Below are 20,284 nucleotides of genomic sequence, written 5' to 3' on the forward strand. Positions count from 1 at the left end.
GTACATATGGATATATATGTTTACGCTTCTGTGTGCAAAGAATGTCTCTGGGAGTAGAAACAAGGAACTGGAAACAGACCTTCTAGGGAGAGGAATTGGGTGGACTGGACACGAGGTTGGGAGATGGAGATTTACTTTTCCTTGCTTACTCTTCGATACATTTGAATTTTATATTGTGCATTACTCTTTGGTACATTTGAATTTTATATTGTGCGTTACCTGGTCAAAAAATAGATTAAAATCTGGGGGAAAAATCCATTCTAAGTCTTGTTGGATGGACAGTCTTACTGGAGGGCAGGCCTTCTTCCACTGAGGGAGGGTTTACCCAGAGGATGGAAATTACTGGAAGGTATGTGCTTAAGAGAGTGGAATAGCTAGCCATGGCTGGCCCTTCTGGCTCACGCACTGGTGATGGTCAAAGTCAAGGCGGTCCACATTTCCGTAGCTCTCTCTGCTCCTGTGTCCTCCACGGCCGGGCTTTCAGTGCTCTGGGTTCTCCTTCTCCAGAATGGAGCTCTTTGAGCACAGAAGCCAGTTCTTCCTGTCCAGTTTTACCAGCCTTTGACATTATGTCCAGTGCACGGAAAAATCCTCCACATTGGGAGACACCCTGAGGTCATGACTTATCTTTTTACGTGGAATTCCTGTATCTGTAACTGCAAGTCAGCCTTTTAATCTCCCCAGTATCCCTAGCACTTAACCCAGTGCCCTGTATGTAGTAGGAGCTCAGTAATGTTGAATGATGAGTCACGAAGATGATTAGTTTAAGATCAGATCCTTCCCAGCCCTTACAGCAAGAACGGAGCCAAATCTTCCCAAATGGAGCACAGGGCAGCCCCCTAGGGGAGGGAGGTGGAGGCTCTGCAATGAAAGATGCCAACAGCCAAGGTCAGACCTCCACCCAGGAGTGTCATGGGAGAGTGGGCTGTCACAGTTCCATCACCACTTCAAGCTCCGTTGCTGGGACACAAGTTAGGAAGAACTGGGTAGATGTGATGGGTCAGATGGCGGGGGAGTCCAGATCCACGCCATAGAGCTGACTCGCGGAGACACACTGCCTTGTCCCTTTAGAGGAATCCGAGAAAGCGCATGACGGCCCGGTTCCACGCCCTGAGTTGACCCACACCGAGGCAGCATCTGGGAACTCTGCAAGGAGTCCAGAGTGTCATGTGTGCTCTGAGGTCACAAGCAGAACCACGCCAGAAACTGCGGCAACTAAGATCCCTTCCCTGGAGGCTGTCCCTTCCCTGGAGCCTGACAATTAATCCCATGTAAAGACTACCGGGAAGAGAGTAAACAGTGGGATGAGTTTCCTTGAAGGGTCCCAGCCTCCCGCCACTCCTGCTGGCTGGGCAGGAAGCTCAGAGGAGGCGGCGGGGAAGGGTGCTCATTCCTTATTAGTGACTACAGCTAATTACCATTAGTTAATTCTTAACATCCCTGGAGAGATCCAGGCTGCCTTTGCCTTGCACCTCCTCAGCTGCACTTCAACAGAGCCCTGTCCTGTCTTCTCTGCCCCGTAGAAAACTGGTTCGAGGTGTTTGGTTCTGAGCAGATGGGCAAGGGAGGAAGAGCGCTTCCCTGTGAGCACCCCGTGTGAGATTGCTGAATGTTTGCTCCCTGCAAAGGTTTGCATGGGATCAGGTACATCCAGGCTGCCCAAGTGAGCAGGGGTGCCAGAAGGGACCCTTGGAAGCGGGGGACAAATCCCAGCTTCTGGCAGTACTAGCCTTGTTGTCCCAGGCAGACCCACCCTCAGGATCACGGGCTAGAGTCAGTAACCTGAGAGGAACACTGTGTTCCTTTGGAATGGGGTCTTTAAGGCACAAAAACATCTTTCTCTGTAATCAGAAACGTGTCTGAGTCACTCTGTATGTCAGGTAAATATCTTCATAAGCACCTCACTAAGAATCTGTCGTATCTTGTGACATTTCCACAGTTTGCTAGAACCCTGCTTTCTGTTCCCAGTCCAGACAGGATGCCCCTTCTCCCCCTGCACCTGACTGCAGTGGTCTTTTAGTCTAACTTCAGTCTTTGTCTGTACCTTTCCTGGGGCAGGGGGAGGGGAAGATGATTTGAGGACTTGAATTTTACAGGGCTGTAATCTCTTTAAGAGTTGGAAGGGGTCATCTGGTCCCATCGCCCATCAGAGGCAGCCATCCTTACTATGAATGCCGACAGGGGTGGGCATCCGGGACGGGGAGGCTGTAAACGTTACAGGCTCCTTTTGGTAAGAGCCAAAATCTGCCTCTAACTTCCATCTCTTGGCCCCAGTTCTGTCTTCCGGAGTGACGTAAAACAAGCCTAATTAATTCTCTTTCCACGTGGCCTCGTGGCCTTTTTCCAGGCTAAACTTTAACTTATCAGCATGCCCACCCTGAGGAGCCCTTCTAGACCCTCCTTGAAGTGGCTTCTGTGTGATCGTGTCACTTGTAAAACATGGTGCCTGGAATTGGTCAGCCTTGCTCGAGTCCACACTCACACGTGTGTGCTTTCTCTCACTCTCAGGCTGAACACACATCCCTCTCGCTAGCCCCTGTGTGCCCTGTGGCCTGAGGTGACAGCAGCAGTGACCATGGCTACTGTCCAGAGCCATGCTTGCCCCATGCTTGCACATGGCTCCATAGCCTTACCCTCCTGCAGAGGAAAAGCAGCTATGATGTGGGGCTGCTCTGTGCCTCTCTGTTCACCCTCAGCAGAGCCCTGGGTCTCCAGTGTGTGTGTGCGTTTGATGGGAGGGCCCTATGGAGTCTTCTGTGTTTCTTTTCCCTCCCCGGAACAGTGACCTAAGAGCCCTTGCCCCATCCCATGGAAGCGCTGATTTTTCTTCAGCAGAGAAGGGCCTCGGGCTCCTTGAGGCTGTGGCTGGCCGTTCCCTGCGCTGCCTTCACCTGGTGCTCAGGACCACCGAGGTGCTCTGTGCTACTGTGGGATGAGCAGGCTGCTACCCCCGCCTCAAGCTGGCTGGCTGGCTGGGGGACATGTGGACGCTGCTGCCAGCAGCACATCCCCTGAGCTTAGACACTCTTCTTACCTCTGTTTCCCACAGCCTTCCTTACACCAGCACCTAGGAAGTGAAGATGCCTTTCCCGAATACCATTTATAAACGTTGGAGCCACATTTTTTCTGAACTCATCTCAGAGCTGTTTCGTGCTTCTGTCAAGTGCCTTTTGAAGAAGGCGAGCAGCAGCTCAGGTGGTTAAAGTCGGCACTAATGAGACCAAACCTCTGGGCTCAGTACCCTTAGAGAGAAACTACATCCTGGCCACTGACTGCGCCCACTGAGGATGGTGCACAGACAGGCCCTTTGCTCCGCCGTACCTCCCGCGCTCAATCTGAACCCGTTCCTCAGCGTGGAGATGAGCAAAATACACTTTTGCAGACACAGTAAGTGGGAGCGGCGAGGTGAGAACAAAGGTGGCTCTGACAGGCAGGAACATTTCCTTCTTCCCGAGGGGCGGCTGGAGTGCCTAGCCCGCTGTTGCCCCCAAGAGCTCCGGGGGGAGAGATGCTGCTGCCACCGCTGCCGGGAGCTTGGTTTTATCATTGCGTTCTTTGCTGAGAAATTTAAGTCAAGTAATTTGGAGTCATTTATCTAATAACTGCTTTAGGAAGAGAACGTGTCAGCCGGATCTGCTGACATCACCTTTTCAGAGGTTCACGTGATTTAGGCGTCACTCTCTTTCTCTTCCTTTCCAGCTCTCCCTGGTGTATTCCTTTAGTGGTGACAGGAAGCGGGATGACGAGTGGCTTTCCTGCTCTGCCGTCCTTTGCTAAAGTCTAGGTGTTCTCAGCCAGTACCTGCCAGGCGCCTCTTCTCCCAGGCACGCACACAAGCGTAGATGATGCTTCAGCTGTTCAACTGTGGGCACTTCTGTCTGTTGGCTGCATGTCCCATGGGCTGGGAAGATAGAGGTGAGATGTACATATATAGGGTTTCTTGATCAGGGATTTTGCAACAACTGTTATTTTTGATTACCCGTATTAGGGATTTGGGAGTCTTGTGACTGAGTACTCAGAAGTACTCATGTACCCATGTCTGTTTATTCATTGACCATTTTACCATGGATGCCCTGGTCCTAGTGACCTGGGAAGAAAGGAGCCGATTCACAGACTCTCAGACCTATTCCACCTCCAGTCCAGAAGAGGAATCTCCTTGCCGCCTGTCCTGCCTCTGCTGCCTTCCCCTGGATGGGGATGCTCAGAGTGTCCTGAGCTTGTTCCAGTGCTGGAGGGCTCCAGCTGCCAGAGTGTTTCTCTGCCTCCAGAGTGTCCCTCCCCCAACCAGCACCCCCTGTGGGGTGCGCACATGTCTCCTCATCCTGCTTCCAAAGGGTAGAGACTGTTCTATATGCTTTTCTCTTCTCCAGAGTCTCCGTGATTCCAGATAAACATTGCCAGGTCTGTCAACCCCTCCTCCCGTGACATGGATCCCAGGCCGCCGCCATCCCATATGTATATAGTTGGATTAGGAAACAAAACAAAAACCGTTAAGCTCAGCCATTTTCATCCTAGTGCAATGTCAACTTACTAGTGTCAGCCCATCATCCCGGCTGGCCCAGGTGTTTGAGAATTTGTCTCTGTCGTCTGTGTCTCCCCAAGCCTTCCGTGATGTGCACGTTTGGAGGTGGAGCTGTAGAGCCAAACGGCAAGGTTAGGTGGAGAGTTGGGGGCCCCGAGCGTGCTCTTAGCCTTTGGGGGCACGTTCTCACAGGCCTCAGATGAAGGCTCAGACTGCTTGTGTGACATGTGTCAAGGCTGCCTGTCTAAACGCTGGGCACACGGTAGGTGCTTCATAAATGCCCAGGTGGGTGAGTGGTTGTCAGGGCGGTGCGGCAGGGAGCCCGCCCCACACTGCGCGCCAGCCCTTTGTTTGCGGGAAGCCGCTTCCCTGAGCTCATTTGCTAGGCAGTCGCCGCCGTGTTATGTTACGTGGTCATGAATGAACGATGAACAATAGCCCTAATCAGCCTGTTTAAAACAAAACACGTTAAGGAAGAGAAACAGCTGGGAAGCGTGATCCGATTGCGCAGCCTCTGGCCCCAGTGGCCGGAGTTGGGGGCGTGACAGCAACGGCAGGGACAGTTTTCTCCGAAGCAGGTCCCCCACCTGCCCTGGAGAGAGAAGAAAATCTGTGTTTTCTCAGCTCCACCTTCTACTCACGCTGTCAGGATAAGAAAAGGTGGCTCTGGTTTGTTCTCCCCACGTCCTCAGTTTCACGTGAAATGATTTTGCTTTACGGCAGCGAGTGCTTCCGTAAGCACCGGTCTGCGGGGCTTGTGCTGGGAGGTGGGGAAGGGTGAAAACTACAGCGCAGGTTGGCTTCCTCAGAATGTGAAATTGACTGTGAACAACGCGAGTTATTAAAGGCACGCTATTCGCGCCTGTTAAAATGTGGCCACAGCGCCCAGCAAATGACTGTTGCTCAGGATGGCAGGAAGCCCTCTGAGGGCCGTCCGTCACCCCTTCCTCTCTGTCTCCCTGCTGGATGCCCTGTGCAGGCTCAGCCCATGGCCAGGATCAAATAATTGTGACTCTTACAATTTTAATAAAAGACCATCCAGGCACTGGGGACATGCTCCATCGTGGCCCCAGTCTAAATTAGGCAGCTGCCACCACGAGGGGTGTAAAATGTTCATCCAGGCTTTCTTTTCCCAATTATGACAAAGATGGGGAAACTGAGGACCCCAGAGATGGGGTGACCAAGCAAGTTAGTGATGATGACGCCTAAAAATATGAACCTGATGCTCCCCACTTCCCGTTGCCTTAGCACCATGAGTAGAGGGATGAAACAAGATTTGGAGGCAGAGGATTTAAAGGAGAGACACCACGCTAGGAGGTGGGGCTCAGACGTGAGCCCTTCCCCGATATGCTCCGTCCGAGGCCAGTCAGGGCTTTGGAGCTTAGGCGGCCGAGCACACTTGGAGCCACACGGTCGTGAGTTCCAAGTGTGACCTGATGACCCGTTGGCTGTCAGACCTCAAGAAAGTTACTCTCCTTCTCTGATCCTTAGTATCCTTTTCTGTGAAGTGGAGCGAATAATACCTCCCTGAGAAGGTGTTTGTGAGGATGTGGAGTGCAGCCGGCAAAGCACCTGGCGACCTGTAATGCTCAGTGCTCGTCCATCCCCTCTGCTCGAGAGAGAGCCCAGTCAGTGTGCGAACGACCGGTATAAGCTCTTCCCTCAGCCCTGTGCGGAGTGCCCTAGAACAGGGGTCCCAAAGGGTGACTCTTGGACCGGCAGAATCCACATCACTGGGGATCGTGGTAGAAATGCAAATCTTGGGCCCACCCAGACATCCTGGATCAGGAACTCTGGGGGATGGGACCTTGCATTCTAACATGCCCTCCTGGTGATTCTGATGTGGGCTCGTGTTTGAGAACCAGTGCCCTAGAATTTCATGCTTCAATTTTGAACAAATTAGAACCACCTAGTTCTTCTTTCTCACGCGAGGGTGTGAAAGAGGCAGCTGAGCGTTTTTTGAAAGAACACCGAGGCCTCAAAACCTGGGTTTGAGGCCCTGGTTTATAAACGACTTGAAGGCAAGAAATGGTTATTCTAACCCTAGATAGCAAAAGCCTGTTCTTTAGACCTTCTGTCCATATGCCCATGGGTTTGAAAATAGACCCAGCAGTGTACAGGCTTGGAAGCCTGGGCAGCTGTGCTCTTGCTGTGTATCCTTCAATAAGGTAGCCCTGGGCTTCCCTGGTGGTGCAGCGGTTGAGAGTCCGCCTGCGGAGGCAGGGGACATGGGTTCGTGCCCCGGTCCGGGAAGATCCCACATGCCGCTGAGCGGCCGGGCCTGTGAGCCATGGCCGCTGAGCCTGCACGTCCGGAGCCTGTGCTCCACAATGGGAGAGGCCACAACAGTGAGAAGCCCGCGTACCGCAAACAATAAATAAATAAATAAGGTAGCCCTTGGACAGGAAAAGGCTCCTGTCCTATAGCTTTATTAAGATGAAAGCTCTAAATTGAGCTGTGAAGGAAGGTCTGCAGGCTCAGGACCATTTGATGAACGGCTCCACAATATCTCCGGGCTGGGGCTACTCGGGAAAATAAGTCTGAAATAAAGCTACCAAGGCCCTTTTTCATTTCCCTGCATCAGATCTGAGTATTGTTAAAAATAAAGTGCTGTCAAGAGCAAGCTGTTTTAATGAAGACAGCGTATAAAGTCCTTCTGAATAATTAATGAAATGACAGTAGTGAAGCCGGTGGGGCGGTGCAGAGAGTGCCCTGGTGTTTCTCAGATCCTGAGCCAGCCCCTCTGGGACTAGAGTCTGATGCACGAGCTCGTTCTCCAAGCAAAGAAACACTCGGCCTTCACTGGCCTCAGAGTAGAAAATGCCACCAAGGCAGAGCAGTATATATGTAGGATGTGCGGATGATATTCAAAATATCTAACAAATGGTACGGCACGGGCACAGACCAGTCAACTCAAAGAGATGGTGGCTAAGTGCTGGAGCAGGTCCTAGAGGCCCCTACAGAACCAGGTGTTACTCCTTTGGATGTTATGTATATCAGAGGACAGGTCCTGAGGGGAGGCTGGGACCATGGCTTTTACTAACTGGTAGGGTAGCGCATCAGTCTGTTAACGTAAGGTGTGGTCTCTCTGAGGTGCACCAGCTGGTGTCAGCCCTGAGGGTACCGTCTGAGGCAGTGCTCAGGGTCAGTGAGAGGGAGTGTGTTCTTTGGTCCCCAACTCCATCAGTCACCACATCCTATGTCTCTGTCTTCTGCAGCATCTCTGAGAATCACCTCTTCATTCCATTTCCCTATTGCATATCCTCCGAGCCTGCCCGTTCACAAAGGCCCGCTGTAGAGGTTGCATTTCATCAGTCTCACATTCGTCTTCACCCAGATGGTGATACGGGCTGTTATATATGCACCTGCATCCCCAGGGTTATGGATGGATATGTTGGTGGCCCTTGATGATCATGATACATCCTTCACATTTGTGTTCTAGGCTCCAGCCAAGGCGAGTTTGTCTGGAGAGGTGAGACTTGTTTCCTTTGTAGCCAGATGGCTCTTAGGATGGGAAGCTCCTCTTTTTCCTTTCTTAGAATGGCTGGGAGTCGCTGGGTGACATTGCTGCTTCATGGGGCCAGAAGGTGAGAGTCTATCCATCCAGCTGTAGGGACCCAAGAGCCAAGCTGAGAGGGTCAAGATGTCCTTCAACCCTCAGGAGAACTGTGGCTCAGCAAGGGGACGACTGAGCAGTGGATGAGTGGGAGGGACAATGGGCCAGTGGGTGAGTGGGAAGGACAACGGGCCACAGGGCGTCAGAGCCTCTGGCTAGAAATCTTGCCTGAGTGGATGGAGGGAGGAAGCTAGGGCATTGTTAATGGTAGATAAATGATAGATAATTGTAGATAAAACTAAAGGACAGACTCAAGTCCTTCAGACTATTCTCCAGGTAGGATTCAGTCTGACACCCTGGCCTTGGGATGTGGACTCTGGGCCCCTTTGAGGCAATATAGCTTCAAGAAAGAATATTAGTATAGGTTAGTAATTTCTATCTCAAGGTGTTGTGAGGATTCACTAGGACTGTGTATTCTTGGGCTTCCCTGGTGGCGCAGTGGTTAAGAATCCGCCTGCCAATGCAGGGGACACGAACCCTGGCCTGGGAAGGTCCCATGTGCCGCAGAGCAACTAAGCCCGTGTGCCACAACTACTGAGCCTGCGCTCTAGAGCCCATGAGCCACAACTACTGAAGCCCGCGTGCCTAGAGCCCGTGCCCCACAACAAGAGAAGCCACCGCAATGAGAAGCCCGCGCACCGCAACAAAGAGTAGCCCCCGCTCGCTGCAACTAGAGAAAGCCCGCGCGCAGCAACAAAGACCCAACGCAGCCAAACATAGATAAATAAATAAACTAAAAAAAAAAAAGATTGTGTATTCTTTTAAACTGTACAGTAGATTGCATATTCTTTGTAAACTACTCACATATGGATAGGGACTATGTTTCTGGTTGACTGGAAGCAAGGATGGGAAGAAGGGCTTCACTGCAAAGTTTGTTCACATGCTGGTCACCAGCCATTTTCTTCTAAAAATGGTTAACAGCGGGATGTGGCCTTTAAAAAAGCCTTGTTAGGGCTTCCCTGGTGGCACAGTGGTTGAGAGTCTGCCTGCCGATACAGGGGACACGGGTTCGTGCCCCAGTCCGGGAGGATCCCACGTGCCGCGGAGCGGCTGGGCCCGTGAGCCATGGCCGCTGAGCCTGCACGTCCGGAACCTGTGCGCTGCAGCGGTGAGAGCCCCGTGTACCGCAAAAAAAAAAAAAAAAAAAAAAAAAAAAAAAAAAGCCTTGTTAGAGCCAAGATGGCAGTCACAGGCTCGGCAGCATTGCCCATCCTGACAGCAGAGCAAGCCTTTGATGGGGTAATTGATAGCTCATACACAATGCAGCAACTCAGTTAACTCCTCTCCCATTAGGAAGGATTGATTTCTTCCCCAGGATAGGGATTTGTGCTGATTCAGCTGCTGAATACATCGGCATGGCTAAGAGAGTTCCTCTGGTTGTCCTCCTCAGAGGCCCCAGCAGAAGAAAGCATGATGAGAGGAGCCCAGTGTTCAGTCCCACACATGGCAAGTCCTCCTGCCCCTAGGGAGGTGAGGGACTGAAGACCCAGCATCATATCAAAAAATGAATTGCATCCCACTACTGGGCATATACTCTGAGAAAACCGTAATTCAAAAAGAGTCATGTACCACAATGTTCTCTATTTACAATAGCCAGGACATGGAAGCAACCTAAGTGTCCATCGACAGATGAATGGATAAAGAAGATGTGGCACATATATACAATGGAATATTACTCAGCCATAAAAAGAAACGAAACTGAGTTATTTGTAGTGAGGTGGATGGACCTAGAGTCTGTTATACAGAGTGAAGTAAGTCAGAAAGAGAAAAACAAATACTGTATGCTAACACATATATATGGAATCTAAAAAAAAAGAAGAGTGGTTCTGAAGAACCTAGGGGCAGGACAGGAATAAAGACGCAGACGTGGGGAATGGACTTGAGGACACGGGGAGAGGGAAGGGGAAGCTGGGACGAAGTGAGAGAGTGGCATGGACACATACACTACCAAATGTAAAACGGATAGCTAGTGGGAAGCAGCCGCATAGCACAGGGAGATCAGCTCCGTGCTTTGCGACCACCTGGATGGGTGGGATAGGGAGGGAGGGAGGGAGACACAAGAGGGAGGGGTTATGGGGATGTATGTATATGTATAGCTGATTCACTTTGTTATACTGCAGAAACTAACACACCATTGGAAAGCAATTATACTCCAATAAAGATGTTAAAAATAAATGAATTGCATCTTTTGTTTGAATACCTTGGGGCACATATAGCCTAGGACATTGCAGTAGAGTACTACAAGCCTGTGATTTGCTAATGTTCCAAGAACACCTTTAAATTTTTTTTATGACAACTTTATTGAGAAATAATTTACGCACAATAAAATGTATCCATTTAATGTATTTTCCAGTTGTATATACCCTGAAAAACTGTCCCATGATCAAGATGCAAAACATCTTCATCATCCCCAAAGATTCCTAGTGCCCCTTTGTAATCTGTTTCTCCCTTTGCTCCAGCCCCAGGCAACCCCTGACATGCTTTTTGTTACTATAAATCAGTTTGCATTTTATATATGTAGAATAATACAGCATGTATTATTTTGTTGATGGCTTCTTTCATTCAGCATAATTTTTTATTGTGGTAAATCATGTAACATAAAATTTACCATTTTAATTCTACAGTTCAGTGGTGTTAAGTACATTCACATTGCTACGCAAGCATCACCACCATCCATGTCTAGATCTTTTTTCCCCTTGCAAAACTGAAACTCTGTACCCATTAAACATTAACTCCCCATTCCTCCCAGCCCCTGGCAACCACCATTGTATTATCTGTCTCTGTGAATTTGACTACTCTAGGTACCTTATATAAGTGAAAATCTTGCAGTATTTGCCCTTTTGTTACTGGCTTATCTCATTTAGCATGATGCCTTCAAAGTTCACCCATGTCGTAGCACGTGTCAGAATTTCCTTTTTTTAAGGCTGATTGATATTCTATTATATATGTAGACCGCGTTTTGTGTATCTGTCTGTCAGTGGATGCTTGTTGCTTCTACCTTGGGACTGTTGGAGGCGGTGCTGCTGTGAACTTGGGTGTACAAATACCTCTTCTAGTTCTTGCTTTTAATTCTTTTGGGTATATATGTGGTAATTCTATGTTTGATTTTTTTGAGGAACCTCCGTACTCTTTTCCACTGTGGCTGCACCATTCTATAACATTACTTGCGAAACAATATTTTTCATTAGACCTGCTTCTTGTTCTGATTATCCCTTCACTTTCCAGAAACCCAGCTGGAGATATCCTTTGACTTCTCATGGCCCTGCATGATAACGGTCTTTTCCTTCAGTGTCCTGAACCTCTGCCTTTCTAGTCCTTTCCTACTGATGTAATTGCTCAGAGAGAGGCTCAGCCTTAATAACCTCAAGTCAAATTACATGGCTCACTTTCTATTAGCTACAGCCATTCCCCTCTGTGTCCTACCTGTCTCTCATTAGCTGTAGTTATTATACAACCCACCAATATCCTATTAACAATATCATGATACAGCCACCTATTAACTCCATATATTATACGCCTACCTTGGTCCTCTTAATTGACTTTATTGTGCTAAACATCCTGCTTATGCATTTCGCTGTATCTGTTAAATAATCTGTCCTATTAACTGTATACCCCAGTCCTTTGCAACTGTTGTCTGACTCGCTAGCACACTGTTCTTAATATCTTCAATGCTGCCTCGCTGTTCACCTGTTCAAAGTGTTCACCTGTTTGCATCTTGTTAGGTATCAAAAGCCCACCAGGAAGCTGCACCTATCATTGACTCTGGGGGCCCAGCCGTAAATGAACAGCATGTGCGGGGGGCTTCAGCCCTAAAGTAGGATCTTTTCCTTTGACCAGTACAGTACAGCCTACCAGTCTCTATAAGCCACATTAATGATGTGTGTGTGTGTGTGTGTGTGTGTATGCATGCATGGGTTTGAGGATGTGGGGATAAGGGAGTTTTCTGGACACATAGGTTTGGAAAGCCTGGTGAGAAAGGACAACATGGAAGAAGAAAACTTAGTAGGGAGAGGCCAGGGGGAGAGAGGGCCGAAGGATGAGATCCCTGTTCCTTTGGCGGGACAGAACACTTTCTGATGCCATCTTTTTTGTTAGCGGTCGACAAGCCTGGATGACCATGTGTCACAGCAACCCTTGGCATGTTGCCAGAATGACAGTCCATTTATTTCCTGTTTTATGATCCTGTGTTTATCTGAGCCCTGATGAAGAGGGGCCTCTGCCCCAAGCACCCTGTCATGCTCGGGCCACATCTGCTTGGTTAGCAGCAGCCGCAGTTGAAGAACAGAGCCAGGCACATAGCAAATGCTCGTCCAGTGTTGGTTGAATGCTATGGAAGGGTGGCTTGTGGAATCTCTCTTTTTGTTGTCATCACGTATCTTACTCCTGAGGTCAGGAAAGGAGAATGGGTTCTTGAATGCCATCTGGTACACACTGGGGCTACTGTCTGGAGGAACACTCATGCATTAAAAAGACCAATGAGTTGTGTGTACATAAGAGAATTCTCAGGTAATCCTTTGCCCTTCTGAAATACTTTTTAAAAGCACTAGCAAACCTGTGATTTTATTTTAGTTCACATGCTTTTATTTATTTTTGACCTCCAATGTGTAGATAGAGAAACTGAGATCCTGCTACGGTCTCCTAGTAGCGTCAGGATTACTGCTGTCTAGCTGCCTCTGTGCATGGCATGCAGTAACACCAGGGAGAATTTTCAGGGCCCAGCTGTGGTCCAGACTGAACATGTATATGCCTTACCTCTGGGCAGGGCTCCTTGCAGTTCCGTGTGCTGGGCAGAAGCTTTCACAGGGATGTGCCTTGACAGCCTCGGGGCCAAGCACAGCTGTGCCATTCCCCAGGCCCAGCTTTGTGTAAATGAAACATCCCCATTCTCCCACTTCTGCAGCCAGCCTCTGGTTTCTGTGTTTACCGAACAAGTGCTGATGCCTTACCCTAAACACAGCTGAAGTCTGGGTTCGCCTCCTGCACCTGAAGCCCCCTCCCCTCTTCCTGCTCCCTGCGGCTACTGAGGACCAGGTGTTGAAAGGTCCCCTGGCATCTGTGTCTGAGCCACAGCGGTGAGGGATCTGAGGGCGCCTCCAGGCAGGATGGGTCTGTCTTGAAGCTTGAAAAAGTACCTGGCTGTACTGAGCTGAATAGCACCCACAAAATTCATATGTACCTAGAACCTCAGAATGTGACTTCGTTTGGAAATAGGGTCTTTGCAGGTATAATTAGTTAAGGATCTTGAGAAAAAAATTATCCTGGATTTAGAGTGGACCCTATATCCAATGACTGGTCGTGTCCTTATTAGAGAAGAGGAGACAGGGAAAAAGGCTTCCATAAGCCAAGGAAGGCCTGGGGTCACCAGAAACTGGAAGAGGCAAGGAAGCATCCTCCCCCAGAGCCTTCAGAGAGAGGGGAACTCTGCCAACACCTTGATTTCAGACTTCTGGCCTCCAAAAGTGTGAGAGAATAAATTTCTCTTCTTTGAAGTCACTAAGTCTGGGGTAATTTGTTCCAGCAGGTATAGGAAACTCTTAGCCTGGCCGACTAGCAGACGGGAGGTGGGCCTGCACTACTGGTCCCAGAGCCAGGCTGTTGGGCCTCCTCTGCTGCCCTTTCTTCTCTTGCCATCAGGGCCTGGGAAAACACTGTGCCAAGCCAGTCCCAGGAGCAAGGGGAAGACAGGAGTTAGGAGGAAGACCAGGGCTTGCTCTCCCTGTTGTCACTCTAATCTTGGTGTAGAAGGACTTCTGTACCCTCTCAATACCACTATTACATCACTACCTTTCTTTAGTGCTCCACCATGGGCCAGACACTGTGCAGGTCTTTACATCACTTCACACAATTGTTATATCTTAGCTCAGGCTGCCATCACAACATACCATAGACTGGGTGGCTTAAACAACAGACATTTATTTCTCTGGAAGCTGGAAAATCCAAGATCAAAGTTTTGTTGGTTGATGGTTTTGTTCTTGGTGAGGACTCTCTTCCTGACTTGTGGATGGCTGCCTTCTCACTGTGTCCTTATAGGCCATAGAGAGAGAGGAAGCCAGGTCTCTGGTATCTCTTCTTATAAGGGCACTAATCCCATCATGAGAGCCCTACCCTCATGACCTCATCTCAACCTATTTACCTCCCAAAGGCCCCACCTCCAAGTACCATCACACTGAGGGTTAGGGCTTCAACATATGAATTGAGGAGTGAGTACACAATTCAGTCTGTGGCACCTTATAAAGACACTATTCAGTAAGTTGCTCTATCCCTCCTAGTTTTACATTTGAGATTCGTTAAGTTGCTCAAGGTCACACAGCTGGCAAGTGGCAGAGCCAGGATTTGAACTTGTGTCCAATTCCACTTCAGCAACTGCACTTAACCACTATGCTATATTGACTGAACCTATGTCATATTAATAATAGTAACTAATGGTTGACTTAGCAAGGAGAGAGCCTGCCAGAGTTATAATCACCCTCAGTGGCTTCCCTCCTCCTACTTCTGTCCCTACCCTGCCCGCCCCTCCCTGTGCAGTAGTCACATCACATGATCCCTGTTCCTTGGATGACCCCTTTATGGTCACACGTCAAGTGATCTCTCTGGTAGCTTGTCCTGGTTCCTTTCCATCTGACGTCTCTTGCTCATCTCCCATGGTGCAGTTTAAATGTGCTCTGTACACATCATTACCTAGCACACATTACATGGCTCGTAAATCCCACTGGAGGGTGTTTGTCCTTTCCATGCTGAAGGGAGAGCACCTTTGACACAGGACTAAATCTTTCTATTTTGGCATCTGGTACCTTCCACAGCACCTCTGGCTCCCCAAGCCCCCAGTGTTTGAATAAGTGAAACATGTAGAAGACATGGAGATCATTAAGTAACAAGTAGCAGAGAGGGCTGTTATTTTTTAAAAAAGAAGAAAACAACATCAGATATTCTAAGACAAGTACTTGTAGAAGGAACCACTAAAAGCTTTGACTTTTGAAACTGAATGTTTAATGTAGGCCCTCTTCTGTGTGCTGGCAGACGGCACTCAATTCAATAGAATGGTCAATGTACATTTTTGAGATTTTCTATGGGTCTCATGGATGTTTCATCTTTTTTGATTATTAACTACGTTAGTCTTCTAAATATGTATTCTTTAAAAGCTTGTCCTGCTTCTCAACGTAATTTGCATGTGCTATAGTGCACCCCCTCATTTTATGCTGACCCATTCCCAGTGGGGACATAGGGATCAACTTGCTGGTGTTCCAGTTAGTGCAGACTTTCTAGGAGGCATGTGTCTTAATGCATAAACGGAGGCCCACGTTGTTTCCTGAGTTGCCTTCTCCAAAGGGGACAGTTTGGACCGGTGGGAGGTCCTGCCCCGGACATTCCTAACCATCCTCTATCTCTGTTCTCCCCCTGCAGGCTGGCCGTGTGTGACCCTCTCTGTGCTGGGATTCCTGTACTGCTACTCCCACGTGGGCATTGCCTGGGCCCAGACATACTCCGTGAACTAATGGCGCTGGGCCCCGGTCAGCCCTTCTGGCTGGCTTCCAAGACAAATAGTGCTTCACCCTGACCTTGCACCTCAAGGTAACCTCCAGGGGAGCAGTGCCTGATCTGCTCATCTTTTGTCGAAGTTACCTCACTCCAAGACTGGAAGCTTGAGCTCTCATAACTTTGGGAACTTAGAGATCATCTTCCCAGCCTTCCTGTTGAGTAGGCTGGGGTCCAAAGCAGTAAAGTGTCTTGCCTAGCTGCACATGGTGACGGGATCCAGAATCCAGTCCCAAGAAAGAACCCTTTGGGTTCTTTCTCCTTTACCAAGAATGAAATGTAATAGACATTTCTTGACTGAGGCATAGAAATTCTCATTAGTGATAGGCCTGTCCTCCCCTGGGCGGTATTTCTGGGCGGTCAGTGGCATTCGAGTGTCCCCTTCCCCATGTCCTGCAGTGCAGTCTGTAGAGCCAGCCCTGGGTTCAGCTTCACACTTCAGCTCCTCGGCAGGGAGGTGACAAAGCCACAGCGGTGTTTCTAATTACCGGGTCATAGAAGACTGAATGTGTTCTGTGGCATTGCAAGGAGTCAGTACCCAAGGAGAGCTGTTACTTGAGCTGATCTACATTTGGCTGCTTCTTCCCTAGATTTGCAGAGAAGTATAAACATGGCAGTTCCTCTACCTGACAGTTAACTCTTTCCCAATAAAGATGCAGAATTTAAAAACCAGGGAATAGTGTATCACAGACAGGTGCTATCAGGCAAGTCATAGAGGGTAAAGATGACTTCCTGTGGTCTCTCCTCTCTTCACACAAGTCTCAGCAGTCATCTTCCCACTGAGCGGTTTACACTCTGTGGTTTACCTTGTTTTGTTTTGTTTCCAATAAAATGGAGCCTTTTCTATCACATAGATAATTCATATTTTTGTAAAATTGTTTTGAATATTTTTTGAGGAAAATGTGTAAAATCAAAACACACGTACCTAATTCTGAATTATTCACTCTTCTGGAAAGACGCTGACAGGCCACTAATGGCCCCAAGTGGTAGATAATTCAGAATACTTCTGTGTGGCTTTGGATTTTTGTCTTCTGAGGGGGCAAGAGGGTAAGTGAAGCAGTTTCAAAATTTGAATCCAGAGTGTACCCAATTGTGGGAGAATAGAACATCTCAAGCACGTGAAGTAATCGTCATTGAGTGAAAGTGCACCTGGACCTGGTCTGGGCCCCGCTGTCTCCCGTTAGTCACTTGCTGTTGTCCTTGTGTCCGGGCTGTGGTTATTAGCTCAATGAGGTTTAAACTCCTGGTGCAGGACCATTTTGCCGACGTGGTTTCTTCCTAGCCACGCTGCTCGGAAGAGAGTTGGGAGGGGACCAGCCGTGGATGCCAGGGAGGGGCACACACCGTGCTAGCTGCAGCAAAGGACAGAGGCTGGAGGGAGGCAAGCAGACCAGGGCAGCAGTCGCCTCCGCAGCTGCCTTGGTAAAGGACGGGGGGTGGGGAGACAGGCAGGTGAGTCCAAGGTGCTGCGAAGTTTTAAGGCGGGGATGAAGTTGAGGAAGATTGAGCCGTCAGATGAATACAGTAAAACTTCATGGACTCTTAACACATGCAAGATTTGTGGTCAGCCAGAACCCTCTTGGCTGAAGTTTACAGGGGAAAAAGTAGTATGAAGATGATTGCAGGGAAATGTCCAATGCATGTGCATATATAAACAGTGCAAAATATTTTCAACTCTTCAGAGACGCCATTTATATAAAAATAAATAGGCTTATTTACTCGTTTAACTACATTGGAAGAGTCAGTGAATATATTTGAAAGTAATAGCCCTGAATTTCTTTCAAGCTATTCTATGATTTAGAGTGGTTCTCAGGAATGAGTAAATGATTACTGTCTTTAGCTCTATATTCGAGGCCTGGTTACACAATATGTGGATTATCCAGGACCAGTGTTTTCTTTAACCTCTTGCTTTTCTCCAACTGTAATATGAAAATGATGTCTCTTTTCATGCATATGAGCTCAAATCTTGGAGTTCCTTTAAATGAAAGACTCCCGACGTGTCTGAGCAGACAGAGCAGTTCCAGCTGAGGTGCATCCGGTGCGTCACTTTCCATAGTTATCAGCCTTGGGCCACTTCAAGCACAGGGAAGGGAAACAGCTAGACAGATCCCAAGATCATTTCTAGCCCCAGGATCCTCTGACTCCAACCTAGCTCTGTGAGCAAACCGGAGAGCTCCAAGCATGAGCGTCATGATGAGCCCCAAGGAGGCAAGTAAAACATCTGAAGGACAGCAAAATCTTGGTGATTTTGACTAATTCTTGGGACCGTGCAAGAAGACTGAAAAGTGTTTATTTCATTATTTCCGCAGATTAATTTATTTGAGAAGTGACAGAAGAAGCCTTTTGTTCTACTAAAGGCTGCAGACTTAGAAAGAAAATATATCAATCATATATATAATTGTATAATGATCTGCATATTGGGAGAACAGTAATTTAGTGGGAGGGGGTTTCCCCTTAGAGAAACTGAGACTGCTCATTGCTTATTTGAGGTAACAATAGAATTACTGATTAAGTATAACAAATTAACCATAATACAATGAGTTTCTTTTCTAGCAAATGTACCAGAACACATCCATACAGAAAGGCCAACTGTGGAGAAACCAGATTATCTGGACGGTCCTGGCCTCTCTCAGTGCATGGTGAGATGCCTCTCTGAGGCCCTTCTTCAGGGTAATTGTTTTATTTTAAAACCAACCAACAAAATCCCTCTTTTTTATTGTTGAAACCCATTTGTCATCCAAAATGTAGTATCTATTACTTGACTCTGTGTTGCTTAGTCCTTTTGACTAATTATAAAAATCATAGTCACAAAGAAAGATTTTTTTTCATCGTTGAGGATATCTAAAGAGTACAATATGTTTAGTGCTTTATTAGGTGGGACTTTTGCAATGAACATCAATCATTTGGAATTTTAAAAAATATCACCCTTAAAATAGTTTTATTATGCTCTTCTGCAATGTAAAAAAATAATAGGGTGTGGGGAGAAAGTCATCAAAAATACTGGATTTATACTGTGGCCCTATGAAATCAAGCAGAGGCCTGAATAGGGCTTGCAGATCACAGATTCCTCATCCCTAAGTTGTACTGTCTATAAGAAGAAAAGCGCCATTTTTGAAATGTAGTCCGTTAGTATGAAATAAGAACTCATGTTGGCAGTACTGTGGAGACTCTTGCCATGAGCAGGAAGCAATAGCTGTTCAAACCACAGCAGAACTGAAACAGTGCTGGTGTACAGGACTAGCTTAGGGACACGCGGTCCTCTCCCTTAATGGCTTCTGTGACGATTAGTGAATTAAAGCACAGATCAGAACTCATACTGTTGACGCTGAGTCATTCCAAAAAGACTCAGTAAAGTTTTTGACAGTATGTATGTTTTAAAAGGCAGCAAAGCACGAGTACACAAATTTTAATCCAAATTGTTCAAGAAAGGTTAAAAAGTTCAGTTCTAGGTGGGAGGTCAGCTTCAGTTCTGTGTTCAGTGTGTTATACCGCAATTTTCCAGTGATGCCAGGTTTGGAGAGCATCTCTGTACATTTGTATAGCAGATACAGCTCTATTTCAAGATCATATGGTGAAGCTCCTTCACAACCATTCTCTTGCTATGCAGTACTTTGACTGGCACACAATCTTGGTGTCTCTAGAATTTTAAGTTCTCCGAAAACCGGAGTTACAGGTGCTATCCAAATGAGAGCTCCCCGGGCTCTTGAAAAGGACTAGAAAGTACCACCTTGTTCTGTCATCATCTTAGGTGCGAACACCCAATTCAATGCCTGGAAATTCTATAAAAGGCAAGGCAAAAGCAATCATGTATGATCATGTATAAAATAGTTTATTACCATAATAAATAAAATTAAACTTTTTTTTTTAACAAATATCATTTGTGCTTGTTTAAAAATGTTGAGAAGGGAATATCAATGGAGGGGCCCACCTGTCCCTCTTACCATCCCCAGGCTGCAGTCATACAGTGGAGTTCTGTCAGCATACTCAGCTGACCACACAAGTAGCCTCAGCTCGTTTGCACGTCTGTTGATTCATGCTCCTGTGGACAAAGTGACAGATGCAAAGGAAGAAGAAAAATCCAATGAAGGATTTGGCAGGACTCAATGGCAAGAGTGTTGATACAAGGAGGAGCCCCAGGATGACGAACTGCTCGTGAGTAGAAGCGTCCTCGCAGTGTCAGTGAGATGTCAGATGTGGGCAGTCTCCAACAGATGCACAGATACGGCGTCTGAATATTGAGAATACATTCATCGTGGGGGCGGGGGCGGGTTTGCATCTCTCTTTGCATAAAAGCAGTTCATATCCTGATACAAGATCCGTGAACGTCTCATTGAACAGCTAATGGATCTGTTGGCTGACTCAGAAGTCACAGATAAAGAGACAGTGGCTCTAAGAAAAGTTTAATGGTGGGCGGGGAGGGCACCCACCGGTCCGGCACCTGCAGTGTATTCAAGTCCAGTTCTAAAGGTTCCCGAATAAGTCTGATATGCTCGCATGAGAATGAAGTTTCATTTGAAACTAATTTAAGCAGGAGGCAAGTTCACATTGATTCTTTTGAACTGTGAGGGGGTGGAAATGAAAACATCTCAACATGAACATGATGGGTGAGAAAA

At 47.7% G+C, this 20,284-nt stretch overlaps 1 protein-coding gene across 8 annotated transcripts in view; it reads left to right on the plus strand.

The window, feature by feature from the left end:
* HHAT (hedgehog acyltransferase) overlaps positions 1-19,856 on the plus strand; it is a 365,509-nt gene extending 345,653 nt beyond the window's left edge. For all 8 annotated transcript variants that reach the window (XM_079945495.1, XM_079945499.1, XM_079945494.1 and 5 more), the window contains one exon: positions 15,540-19,856. In XM_079945495.1, coding sequence (XP_079801621.1) covers positions 15,540-15,631 — 92 coding nt within the window. In that variant the 3' untranslated portion in view covers positions 15,632-19,856. The remainder of the gene's footprint in view (positions 1-15,539) is intronic.
* The last annotated feature ends 428 nt before the right edge of the window (positions 19,857-20,284 follow it).

Source organism: Stenella coeruleoalba (assembly GCF_951394435.1).
Source record: "Stenella coeruleoalba genome assembly, chromosome: 1".
Lineage (NCBI taxonomy): Eukaryota > Metazoa > Chordata > Mammalia > Artiodactyla > Delphinidae > Stenella > Stenella coeruleoalba.